This window comes from Thermobia domestica, chromosome 12, assembly GCF_964235325.1.
Source record: "Thermobia domestica chromosome 12, izTheDome1.hap1.1, whole genome shotgun sequence".
In the NCBI taxonomy this organism is placed as follows: domain Eukaryota; kingdom Metazoa; phylum Arthropoda; class Insecta; order Zygentoma; family Lepismatidae; genus Thermobia; species Thermobia domestica.
This window is the reverse complement of record NC_137465.1, coordinates 230,180,130-230,193,306: the sequence shown is the minus strand read 5'-3', so window position 1 is coordinate 230,193,306 and position 13,177 is coordinate 230,180,130. Positions and strand designations below refer to the sequence as shown.

At 36.1% G+C, this 13,177-nt stretch overlaps 1 protein-coding gene across 2 annotated transcripts in view; it reads right to left on the bottom strand.

Annotated features, from left to right (window-relative positions):
* e (nonribosomal peptide synthetase ebony) overlaps window positions 1-13,177 on the bottom strand; it is a 69,203-nt gene that overhangs the window by 17,374 nt on the left and 38,652 nt on the right. For both annotated transcript variants that reach the window (XM_081734849.1, XM_081734848.1), the window contains exons 5-6: window positions 7,659-7,754; window positions 5,231-5,318 (exon numbers count right to left, since the gene is read on the bottom strand). In XM_081734849.1, the coding sequence (XP_081590975.1) occupies window positions 5,231-5,318; window positions 7,659-7,754 (184 nt within the window). The remainder of the gene's footprint in view (window positions 1-5,230; window positions 5,319-7,658; window positions 7,755-13,177) is intronic.

The following is a 13,177-nucleotide window of genomic DNA, read 5'->3' as shown; positions in this document are numbered from 1 at the left end:
TATATATATATATATATATATATATATATATATATATAAAGTACTAGCATCAATTATCTGCTTCGCTGGATTAAATAAGAAAAAATAGTAATGTGTTCCGTTAGGTCCCTCATTTTTCATTATTACCGAAATGCTTTTTAATATCGGTCTTTTCAATCATTTATATATATATATATATATATATATATATTCTCCCCCTCCCTCAAGTTGCGGGACTGAATTTAGATTTAAACAGCATGGGAAGCGTCACTGTTCATTTCAGCTACCCCGAAAACCATGGATTCAACCTTAACATTGGTCATTTTTTATCATGTTAATATATATGTATGTCTTTCCCCCAAGTTGCGGGACTCAATTTGGATTTAAACGGCATCGGAAGTATCACTGTTCATCTCAGTGACCCCCAAAAACTATTGATTCGACACTAATATCGGTCTTTTTCGATCATTTATACAACTCCCTACGTTGTAAATGAAAGTGAAATGACAAAAACTATCCCAGGTCCGAACCTACTCTATGTTGTAATTTTGATCGAGATCAGTTGGGTGGTTCAAGAATTATTAACTTTCAAACATAGTGGCTTTCATTTTTATGATACGCATTAACTGTAACTGTTAGATTGTTAAGTATGCATTTACGATCCAGCTTTAACTACGTAAGACGTAATACTTCCTGTATATAATATTCACAAATCAATTCATGTGGTTCAATGAGCCGGGCGTCCCTCTGTCTGTCAATCTTACGGAATTACACATATCAGGACAACGATGAATAATATTTGTGTAGAAGAAAGTTTAATATAGACTGAAGATTTGAATTTTCTCCTGACACACTTGCACTTTTTCTACTTTTTAAAAAATATGAAGTATTCCATTTTGTAAAATTTAGACTCTGGTAAAACAGAAAATTGAATTTTCATTTAGGTTTTGCATACATATATGTGACACTGGCAATTTTATCCACATATTGTAAGTTTGATAATAGTATAAATCACAGTTCGAAACGAAATGAAAAGAAACGGAGTTTCTAGTTCTTTAACGTTCTACGATTATGCCCTATAAACTAAGGGAATGAAAAGTTATGAAGAAAATTAATGAGATCAAAGCAAAAGTATCTTTAAAAATACCCACGGAAATGATGTCGATCCCTTGAAACATACATGGCCGGTGAGCGCTCTTGCCCCTTCGACCATAGTTCGACGTCTCACTCTTTAGATATTAATAAATCGGACGGGGAAGAAGCTCGTTGTTTGTAAATTAATTATAAAAAGTTTAACTTTTTGAAATAGTAATGATAATTCCCACTATTCTGAGTAAATACACGTGGTATAGATTTGGTTTGTTTTAGTCATGTTTCAGTTCAGTATATACATACGTATTAGTGTCAGTGGCGGCCAGTGAATGCTGGTCTCGGGTGTTGCAGTACGAACAATCGGAGACAGAAGATAGAAACTGGATTCATTAATTAATCAACATAAATTTAGACGCACGCACTATGTGATATGTGAACATAAATATAATTATGGCAAAAAGTTAAAAATTAGAACATTTCATCCAATTACTTATGTTAATAGAAAATATATTCTCCTCCTTACGATTGCAGCAAATTTTCTATTACAAACTCGTTAATGTCTAGTATTACCATTATCTGATCTTTTTCGATGAATGCCAATACTGATAACCTTTCTTGAAACATTGAATTCTTTTAAAATATTTTAATATATACATATAGGGCAGGAATTAAGGGATGCACCGGAGTACGTGCACCCCCTCCGTTCTGAATATACACTATCTAAGGTGATTTAGGGATTTATGATTTAGATTTAGGGATTTAAGATGGGCTTTCGGCATCTAAGGCAATTTAGCCCGTCACGATTGGAGGGATGACGTCCCTCGGCGAGCACACAATCCGGGGAAAGGGAAGGAAGCGGCCTGGGACCTATAAGTCATCATTTGCCTGGTGTGAATGAGGAAAACCTCATTCAGGGTGGCTGGCCTGAAAAAGCGTGTTACACTTTTTCGACCGAGTGACCCCACCGGGAATCGAATCCGGGACCGCTCGTACCGCTATGTAAAGTGAGAAACTGGCAGTGGAAATAGCAATACTTTCCTAAAATTTCATGTCATGTTTCCGTTTCGGGCTTAAAAGAAAGCGGTTTTGCTAAACACAATAGTTTAAGTCAGTTCCTCATACACATCACAGACGCCTAAAGGCATTTTAAGAAAATTAAATTTGATTCAGTAAAATGTACTGATAGTTATTGGTGCATCCCCCTCAGAAAATCCCGGATCCGGTCCTGTATACATATATAAAGAAATCTCTGCATTGAACTACGTACCGACAAACAATAACATGGAATCCATATGAAGTACATTTGAAATATATTTGAGATCACTTGTTTCATCTGCTATAATCAGTCGTATGGTATTTCTTTCTGACAAACCTCAAGCATTACCATCAAGTAGGAGACTCATTTTAGATCGTTTTGGATGTCCCTTTCAGTTCTGTAGGTTTTCTAAAGGTTTTCCGAAAGCAACGTCTAATTCTGAGCTAAATTTTTTTAATCTTCTAAATACTCCCGGGTTGGAGTTAGAGTCAGAATGATCATATTCAGTACGCATCTGTTCTGTCTGACGTTTCCTATGTGCTCTTCAAGATTTTCCTATAAGAACTGTGCAAGTCCAAAACGATATTTTCTTTTTGAAAAGGTGAGAATTTTAAAACACTTTTCAAATGCGAAGCCGAAGAATTGTATTTTTATGTTCTTTATATTTGAGCATAAATGGCTTAAATCTGTTATGCCTAATTTTGTCCACAATTCTTCACCACCAAACAATAGATACGGAATTGTATTCTTTACTTCGCACGGACACAATCATTATATATAATATTTTCTGAACACCCTTTTGAATTAACTTTTGCCTGTTTTGATGCTCTGCACAATGTCTGTTTGGCAATGGCCTTCCAAGTTCCTTAATTGGAAAATTTTCCTCACCGGAAAGCTGGGAAAATGACTTTTTTAAAATTATTTACAGAATTCATGACGTAGAATTCATTCAGAACTTGTAAGACACGCAATTAGAACACACACACAACGCAAGTAAATCTAATAACTAAAAACCAAAACCCCTGATTCAAAACACACTCCAGAGGTACATAAATCACGAATGACACACACACACACACACACACACACACACACACATATATATATATATATATATATATATATATATATATATATATATATATATATATATATATGTGTGTGTGTGTGTGTGTGTGTGTGTGTGTGTGCGTGCGAAAAGAAAATTACAGTCCATCCACATGAGGCTAAACAATACTTATCGATGTCATATGTTCTGGAAAGCAAACTTTGGAACCCTCCAAATGTGGGTTCAGTATGTAATAGGAGCCAAAAGTCAAAGAACGTCAAAACAAACGGCATTGCTAAGTAGCCCCAAATGCATTTTGGCCAATTCATTACAGTTTCATATGAAAAGTTAAATCTTTCAGTTCAACGTCACACGATTATGCCCGTTACGCTAAGGGAGACGGATGATGTAGGCAAGTGAATGATGATAGAATAATTGATGGAATCGGAATGTGGCAGGAAAGAGGAGTATCCTGAGAAAACTCACGGACACGATGTTGTCCACACAAACTTACTTGGGCAGGCATCGAACTCGGGATCCCACGCACCAAAGGTAAGCCATCATGCTTCCATATGGAAAGTTATCAAAAGTACATGATACATTTATTTTATAGAAGATATACATATATACTAAAATACTATCTACAGATGGGGAAATGCTTTACAATTTTTAGCATAAACCACTGGCGTCGGGGTCGAATGAATCAAAATCAAAATCCTCTTTTCGACAAACGTTAAATATACAAAGTTATCTTACTTTCTTTAAAGAAATTTGACTAAAATCTTTAGGGGGACGCGTCCCCCCGACCCCCCGATAACGACGCCCGTGCACGTCTGTTTGGATAATGTTTTGAAAAGCAGAAATGTGAATTTTCATTACATCAACTCAGGTTCTTAGGATTACTAGAATTTTTGCAATTCTTGTCAGAAGCGAAAGCACCCAGGTTGTTGTTCAACGAAGTTCGTTGTCTTCAGAAATGAAGGAATCATATTAATAATTCTTGAAATATAATACTATATATTCACTTATTATTTGGTTCACAAATAACTGTACAAGAAGTCTTCATTATCTATATAAACTAATAATTAAATTGTAAATGGGTGTTTACTTTCATTTGTTTTCTGCACTACTACATATTTTGTCATTCTGCGATCACTTTTTTAAAATGTATTATCATATTGGTTTGCTTCAGCACAATTCCATAATTTAAATATAATTATGAATTCATAAAAGTGAATTGTTAATTAGTAGTGCAATAATATTCAGAAGTCTTATTTAGCGCGAAATGTCTTCTTGTTCACTGAAAACCGTCCCGCGTTGCTCGAGCACTGCAACGACCAGGTTTTTAACTCCTGAGATAGGAGAAAAGCGACTTAGCATTCACTCCAATGCCCGTGTTGTAGAAATCTGGTCGTTGTATGCTGACTGCAACGCAACATAAATTAGAGATTCTCTGACGGATTGTTTTCTGCTTTTTAAAACGGGTTAATGGATTTTACAGTTATAGAAGTAAAAAAAAAAAAAATGTTATTTAAGGTGTATAAAGAAGTAATAGAAAGTAAAATTCTTCACTCCTTTACTACTACTGCTATTTTTTTTTGGGGGGGGGGGGGAATCTTTGGTCGTTGCGCAACGCTGCATGCAACACTAACATTAGCCGTCACTGATTAGTATGGAAAGTGAATATGTGTATCACTATAGCAATATTTTGTAGTCAATATTTTTGTCTTATTGTTACAACTAAAACAACATGTTTCTATACATTAATTATGTTTTAATCTGATAGATAAATCGAATATGTATGTTTCTATTGTAACAGTTTGTAGAAAATATTCTTTGTTTTATTATCTGTAAAGAATATGTCTCTATAGATTATTTATATTATCATTTGATAGACACGTTGAGCATGTACGTCTCTGTTGTGACATTTCGAACATTTTTTTTATTGTATGGAAAATAATTTAAAAAAATTTTAAACTGATGTTCAGCTTTATATTTTAAATTAATCTTTGTTCAGTTAAAAATTATCTTAGAGGAATTATTCTTTTTGCTTCATTGTTTACCGAATTGTTTACCTGTAATGTCTTCCTCATACATCCTTAGTAGTTTCTGTCGATCAGTCTTTCCGTTTACTAGCACTGGTATTGCATCTACAACTTTTACCTGTAAGAAATATTTAAAAGTGTTAAAGATAATATAATGTAATTAAACCTTTAATTGATACACGGCACTAACTTGACTTCATAGACACGTAAAATCTAAAAGAACTATAGCTACAGTCAAGAGTTAAAATCTGAAGTGCATAAGCTATCAACCAATTAATAATTTTATTTGTATAATTTGAAATGTAGAGATTACAGTGATTAAGGAGTAACGATAGAGCACATATTTCCGCAGCTTTGCATGTATAGTCAGTCCAATATCCACGGGGGTCTGGGAGGGCCAGGACCCCCCTAAATTTTTGCTGGTCCCCCGAAAATTTTCACAGTAGGTTTGCAAATGAACTATAATAAGGTGGATCGGGCCCCCCTAACTTCAGCCGCCTCCCCCTACATTTTTGGGCTGGCTACCGGTCTGTGTATAGTGAGTCATACTTTAGTTGTAATATTGCTCAGGAGACGAGTTTCGGAGGTACGTCTTCTCAAAAAGCTGTTGTGAAAGCGCCGTCGAGTCTCGAATAGTTGCATTTGCATTTGAGTTAGCGTCTCTTTCAACAATGGAATCATACTTTCACTGTCACTGAAAACTTCCGTCTTCTGCCTTGTTACGAGGGCAAGAGAGAAAGAAATAAAGTGGAGCGTCTAAGCTCCTGCATGAGGAAGGTGATAGGAATTTGTTCTGCTTCTCACGGGAAACTCACTCATATTGCTTCAAGGCCGAGAGAACGCCGCAGTACATTTTCGAAGAATTATATTTACACGAAAATTTATTTGTAGATTAATAACAAGCTTGTTTAATTGCAAATTTGAGGACTTCGGACTTGAGAAGCGAACTTTTAAAATAGTGACTCGACTGGAAAATTCGCTCAAGAGTAGAAGAGAAATTATTGGTGCGCTGTTCTTGTGGACTAAAGAACACTACTCCTGCTGACATTTTTAAGTAGATTGTGGAGGTGTATGGGGAGGGCTCAATGTCAAGGCAACATGTAGTGAAGTGGTATTGTGCCTTCAAAGAAAGATGAATCAGTATTGTTAATGAAAACCTCGGACCCAGCGGTAGACCCAGTACCTCAACCATTGATGTAAACTGTGCTCGTGTTGATGAGTATATTCGTGTGACAGAAGAAGAGAATTCCGCTCAACATAGCTGCACTGGGACTACTATAAGTGTTGTGCAGAACATTGTGGTTTTGTCCTTAAGTATAGAAAAGTACGTGTAAAATGAGTGGCATGAACACTATCCGAGAACCATAAGACAACCAAAATAGTGACACTGCTGAATATCTTGCAGCGTTACGCAGCGGAGGGAAAAATTTTTCTTCACCAGATAATGACTGTGATGAAACAATATTGCATCTGTTCACCCCATCAAAGAAGTAGGTATCGTGTAATAAGAACACACATCTTCTCCACGGAAGATGCAATTCAAAGTGGTTGCTTCGTCGAGGGAAGTTTTGTGTACTGTATTCTGGAACGTATCAACTGTGCTAATGATCGATTATTTAGAACACAGAGAAACCGTGAATGCTGAAAGGTAATGCAAGACACTTCTGAAGCTGCGGGATACCATCAAACGCAAACACTCTGGTCTCCTCCGCCGTGGTGTGATTCTTCTGAATGATAATGCGAGACCCCATCCACCACACACACACACACACACACACACACACACACACACACACACACACACACAACAACACACACACACACAAATTGTTGAGTATATTCAGCGTTTATGCTGGGAACGAGTAGAACATCCCCCCTACAGCCCTGACTAACCCACAGTGGCTTTCAGATTTTCCTTGCTGTAAAGCAGAACGCTATTATCTGACATGTGGTGATGTTAAAACCTGCTCCACGTTAGCTACGAGAACTTGACACCGATGTCTGTATAATCCGTACGGAAAACCTCATTTACGGTTGTGACAAGTGCTTGAACAAGAAAGATTATTACATCGAAGGCCGGTCGAGAACTAGTGTTGAGTGCCCTCTATCATTAGGTGTTAATCTTCCAACTATGTCGTATACATAAGCCATAACAGATTTTGTAACTTTCTTTCCGATCATGGCTTGTAAATATTAAAAGTATATATAAATAAATTTAATTTATACAAAGGAATACTTTGATAGATTTGACAGAAAAAAAAATCAGTAAAATTGAGTCATTGAAATTCCAACTCATTAAAAAAAATTAATTCCCTATATAAATGAATGGGATAAAGAAAAGCGGCGCTATTAAACACTGTACACTCGATGATAAATAATGCAGAATTTCCAATCAAGAATAATGTGCCCCTCAGATTCAAGCTTTTAGTGACAAATAGCAACTAATGCTCATACTTACTTGTGGCATCATGTACGGGGGAAGACTTTGCCTTAAAATAGTCGTTATTTGTTCTGATGTTAAATTCTTGTTTGAAGTCACAAAAGCTACAATAGTCTGGAAAGAAAAGAAATCTTTGATATAATATCATTGTATCATAATATAAAGGTAACCAAGAAAGTTCTGTCGCTTTTTGTGGAAGTCTGTGTTCGATTGGCCTTCACACCGTGAGTTCAATGCGAATGGAGAAAAGGTGAAGGTCAGTTGTTGGTATGGGTATATTGAACATACTACCTGGTTGCGGCACTTCAGTTACACCGTGAAATTGCGTAAGGACAGAGTGGACATGGGACCTCCACAGAGCGTCATAAGGGTGTGAAGGGGATGTAAGAGTTCAAACTGGGGTTAAACGCCGCTGCAGCGGGGCGGAAGCTATCCCAGGCCTTAGGTGATGCTGTCATGACTATGCGAACAGTGCAGCGGTGGTTTAACAAGTTTAAAGACGGTGACGAAATACTCGAAGACGTGCCACGTGCCGCAAGACAAACACATGTACAAAATGAAGATCTTCAGACAGCAATTTTGAGGCGAACAGTGGCCAGATGTGTGAGGAACTGCGACAGCAATTCAGTATGAATGGAGAAACCATTTGGAAGCACCTCCATCAACTTGGGTCGATGAGTCCCTTATGATTTGACTCCGGGCCAGAAGGCAACGCGAGCAGACACTTGTTTTTCTTTGCTGTTTTGTCTTAGGAAGAAGCCATTTCTAGACAGGGTGTTGATATGTGATGTGAAACGGGCCTTGTATAAAGCTCCACGGCGCCGTCATCATTGGTTAGCACCCCATGAACCGGTTCCAAAACCGCCAAAACCATCACTACACTAGAAGAAGTACCAATTGGACCTCCTGTGTGTTTGGTGGACTGCTTGCGGCATCATGTATCGGGAACTGCTACCAGCTGGTCAGAGCATCAATGTTGTGTACTGTCAGCAGCTAAGCCGTGTTAAAAAAAAAAAAAACTCAAAACTATGGAGCCAGAACTTCTGAATCGCAAAGGAGTCCTTCTGTTACAGGACAACGCTAAGCCCCACATGGCTAAGATGACCCAGGATACAATTCTACGCCTTGATGGGAAACTCTATTGAATCCGCCATACTCCCCGGACATTGCACCGTCCGATTGTCACCTGTTCCATTTCTTGGACAATCACCTTAGAGGATGCTAGTTTAAATCCCTAGTAGAGGTGCAAAATACACTTAATACCTTCTTCTTTTCACGGCCCACCAAGTTCTACCGCGATGGAATCCATGGTCTTCCATAACGTTGGCAGAAGGTCGTCGATGCTGATGGATACTATTTTTGATCTTCCATGTACGTCTTAGGTGACATATCGATGTTCGAAGGTGGTGTGTCAAAAAGCGACAAAATTTTATTGGTTACCTTTGTAGTAATACCAGTAAGTTAATACAGGGTAGCCCAAAAGTAGGTATACAGTACCGTACTGATCAGCTCATTGCATTGTATATCATTTCTTATTATTATCCATTAGGTAGACTTAGTTCCTTTATTATTTGTTCTTAATGTGTTTTTACTTACATCTTGAGCTCGGAAGAGCCGAAGCAAATAAACGCATAAACTAGAATGTTATACTTGATCAATAGAGGGGTGTATAACTACTTCTGGGCCACCCTGTATTATAACGAAATCATTTACATTGCGTGTAGCCACAAAGAGTTGTATTTCAGCACAACAGATGGCACAGCATGTTCGTATTTCTACTCTACACACTACTGCCATCTGTAAACAATGTCTGGAACGATGCTTTTGTTTCCGTTTGTGTGCGGAAGCAAATCGAAGCATATTAGCAATACGCGGAAAGTCATTGAACGCAAAACATTATTAAAAACTATTATTATTGTTAATAATAATAATAATAATAATAATAATAATAATAATAATAATAATAATAATAATAATAATAATAATAATAATAATAATAATAATAATAATAAACTTTAATTTTTACGTGCTGAGAACAGCTAAAATACAGCAAAAATACAGCACTTAGTCTTATTTTATATTATTTTAGCAATGAATATATAGTACTAGTGATAAAATTATGATTACATCTATAACATAAATTATTAATAATAAAAACACTGACAGTGTAGTGTACGCCAATTATTAAAACAAAGAAGTGTCAAAAATTAAAAGTAAAAAATAAAAACTACTAAGTTATAGTTAAAATTCTAAAATAAAGTCATATTTTAAGATATGCATTCATTATAGCTTTCTAAAATCCTACAGATCAAAATATGTTTTCTATTATGCGGTTGCAATAAAATTTTTACCCTTGTACCATATGTTGGAACTTTAAAATCAACATTTTTAAAAATATAGCCTGAGGTATATTGGTTGTCAACTAACTTTTCTACAAATACAGATTCAATCAATTTTCTCCTGTCAGCCAGTCGTTCCAAATTAAAATACGTTATCCAATATTCATACGTGCTAGAATAATAGTCAAGTCCTAATTTAAAACAAAGTATTCTAATAAAACACTTTTGCACCATCTCGAGTTTGTTTACGAGAGTTTTTGTTAGGCTGTTCCAAGTCACTGATGCATATTCTAGTTTCGACCTTACCAGTAATTTATGTAAGAGTACATATGTATTTGATTGACAGAAAGCAGGCCATTGATTAAACAGGTAACCGATTATTTTTCTTGCTTCATTACATACATTTTGTATATGATCACCAAAGCGTAGTGACTGTCAAATGTTACACCTAAATCCTTTATTGTGTCAACTTTCTGTATTACAGTACCTTGTATTTCGTATTGACTTACATAGTATTGCGATTTGTTACTGTAGGTCATGCACTTAGTTTTCAGACAATTGATACTCATACCGTTATCCTTGCACCACATAATGATTCTATTTAAGTCATCTTGTAGCCTATCGTTTTCCTCAATATTATTTACTACACTAAAAAGCTTAATGTCATCAGCATAAAGTAAAACATTTGAATGATTTAAGACTGTTGGTAAGTCATTAATAACATAAGAGAAAAGTAATGGGCCCAAAGGAGAACCTTGAGGAACACCGTTACTAATACTGGCTGAATCTGACATGACATTTCCAGTTTTAATTTGGTATGTTCTACGAGTCAAATAGCTTTCAAAAAATTTTAGGTACAAGGGTGTTACACCTGTATTTGACAGTTTTTTTTAATAGTAATCTGTGGTCAACTGAATCAAAAGCTTTACTCATGTCAATGTATATGACATCAGTTTGTGATCTACTTTTCATTGCATAGTAGATACAATCCGTTATTTCACAGAGATTGGTTACAACTGATTTCCCTTTATAAAAGCCATGCTGTGATTTTTGCATAATAATAATAATAATAATAATAATAATAATAATAATAATAATAATAATAATAATAATAATAATAATAATAATAATAATAATAATAATAAAAGGTTACGGAGAAATTAATTCATCACCCTTTGTTCCGAACTGAAAACTAAGAAAGTAGATGAAAATAACCATAAGTCGGTTGAGTTGATTTTAAGTTTAACGTCCGTTTTCAGCAGCGAAGCTATATGAGACGTGGACCTACTGATTAACGTGGAATCCGAACCACATGAGCTCCCGCCTTGAAACGAACCCGGGTCTCCCACGCCAAAGGCGTGTACGCTAACCGCTTAGCCACGGAGAAGCTCAACCATATATCGGAGACCTTACCCTATGTTATTGCTAGTACATAGTACACCCCACAACGTGTAGATCTGAAGGCTTCCGACTTACGGTTATTTGATATCTAAATAATTAAATATTAATAAGTCAAAATCTTTTTTTAAAAATTATTTTTCAGTTCGGAACAAAAGATGATAAATTATTTTCACTGTAGGCGGTTTTCTATTTGTTAATCAAGTTTTTCTTTTTTAATTTTCTACTTTTCAATGTATGAGGTACTACCTAATAAAAAAGATAACTTATTTAGAAAGGCGTACGACTCAGGAGAGAAACATTGTACAACATTCTTACAGAATTTGGAATACCGAAAAAGGTAATTAGATTAATTAAGATATGTTTAAATGAATCCCAAAGTAAAGTCCGGGTAGGAAAATTTTTGTCCACGAGCTTTCACGTCGAAAATCGCCTGAAGCAAGGAGATGCGTTGTCGCCATTATTATTCAACTTTGTCCTGGAATACGCTATAAGGAAAATCAAAGATAGCAACCAGGGCCTAGAGTTGAATGGGGTTCACCAGGTTATGGCATATGCTGATGATATAAATTTAATAGGGAATGATAGGAGAACAATAGAAAGAAATGCAGAGGTGTTATTAAACGCTTGCAGGACATGGGTTTAGAAGTAAATGCAGAGAAAACTAAATACATGGAAGTGCGTCGGGATCGTAATAAGGCAAATTATGCACGCGTTAAAATATCGAATAATACTTTTGATAAAGTGGATACTTTCAAATATCTAGGATGAATGTTAACAGACGAAAACCATATTCACGAAGAAGTTAAATGTCGACTAAAATCATGGAATTCGTGTTATTATTCAGTTCAAAATCTCTTGTCGCGAATTCTGTTGAGGAATTGGAAGCTTAAAAGATATAAAACCATAATAATGCCTGTTGTTCTTTATGGTTGCGAAACATGGTCGCTTACTCGGAAGGAAGAACATAGATTGAAAGTATTTGAGAACAAGATCCTGACCTGTGAGACGAATATTCGGACTCAAGAGAAATGGGAATTGGGAATGGCGGAACGAGGAACTACATAATTTATACGGTTTACCCAACATTGTTAGGGTCATCAAATCTAGGAGGCTTAGGTGGGCAGGTCATGTAGCCAGGATGGAAGAAGGTAGGAACGCTTTCAAAATCTTAACTGGAAGACCAACCGGAAAACGACCGTTAGGAAGACCTAGGCGCAGATGGGAGGACAATGTTAAGATTGATCTCGCAGAAATAGGTATACAAAGTAGAAACTGGATCCAATTGGGTAAGAACAGAAGTCAATGGAGAGCTTTTGTGAACGCGGCATTGAACCTCCGGATTCCATAGGCCATAGAGTTAGTTAGTTAGTTTAATTTAACATTTCACAACATACCAGAAATGGTCCATTCAGGTCAAAAGTGGAATTTTTAAAAATTATATTTGGTAAATTTTGTCTTAAATTTAACACGAGGAGGAAAAGAAAGAAACTTTTGTTTCAAACATTCTTTCAACAATATTATGTAAAGCTGTTCTCGTGACACTCTTTTGACACCATTTTGATGGTATCCTTCCTTTTCTTTGTGCATATGACCCCATGTTCGATAATTCGCTGGGAGAGCATTTAAAATTTAAACACATTACGGTTTTCGGATTCCATCTTAAACTGAAGGTTCACATCTCATACAGCCTCAGCGTTGAAAAGAGACGCTAAACTTAGTTTGACGAAGTGACAAGGAAAGGTCCCACAAGTTGTCGCTCAAATCTGTTTGACACATAGCACATCTGATAGAGTATCA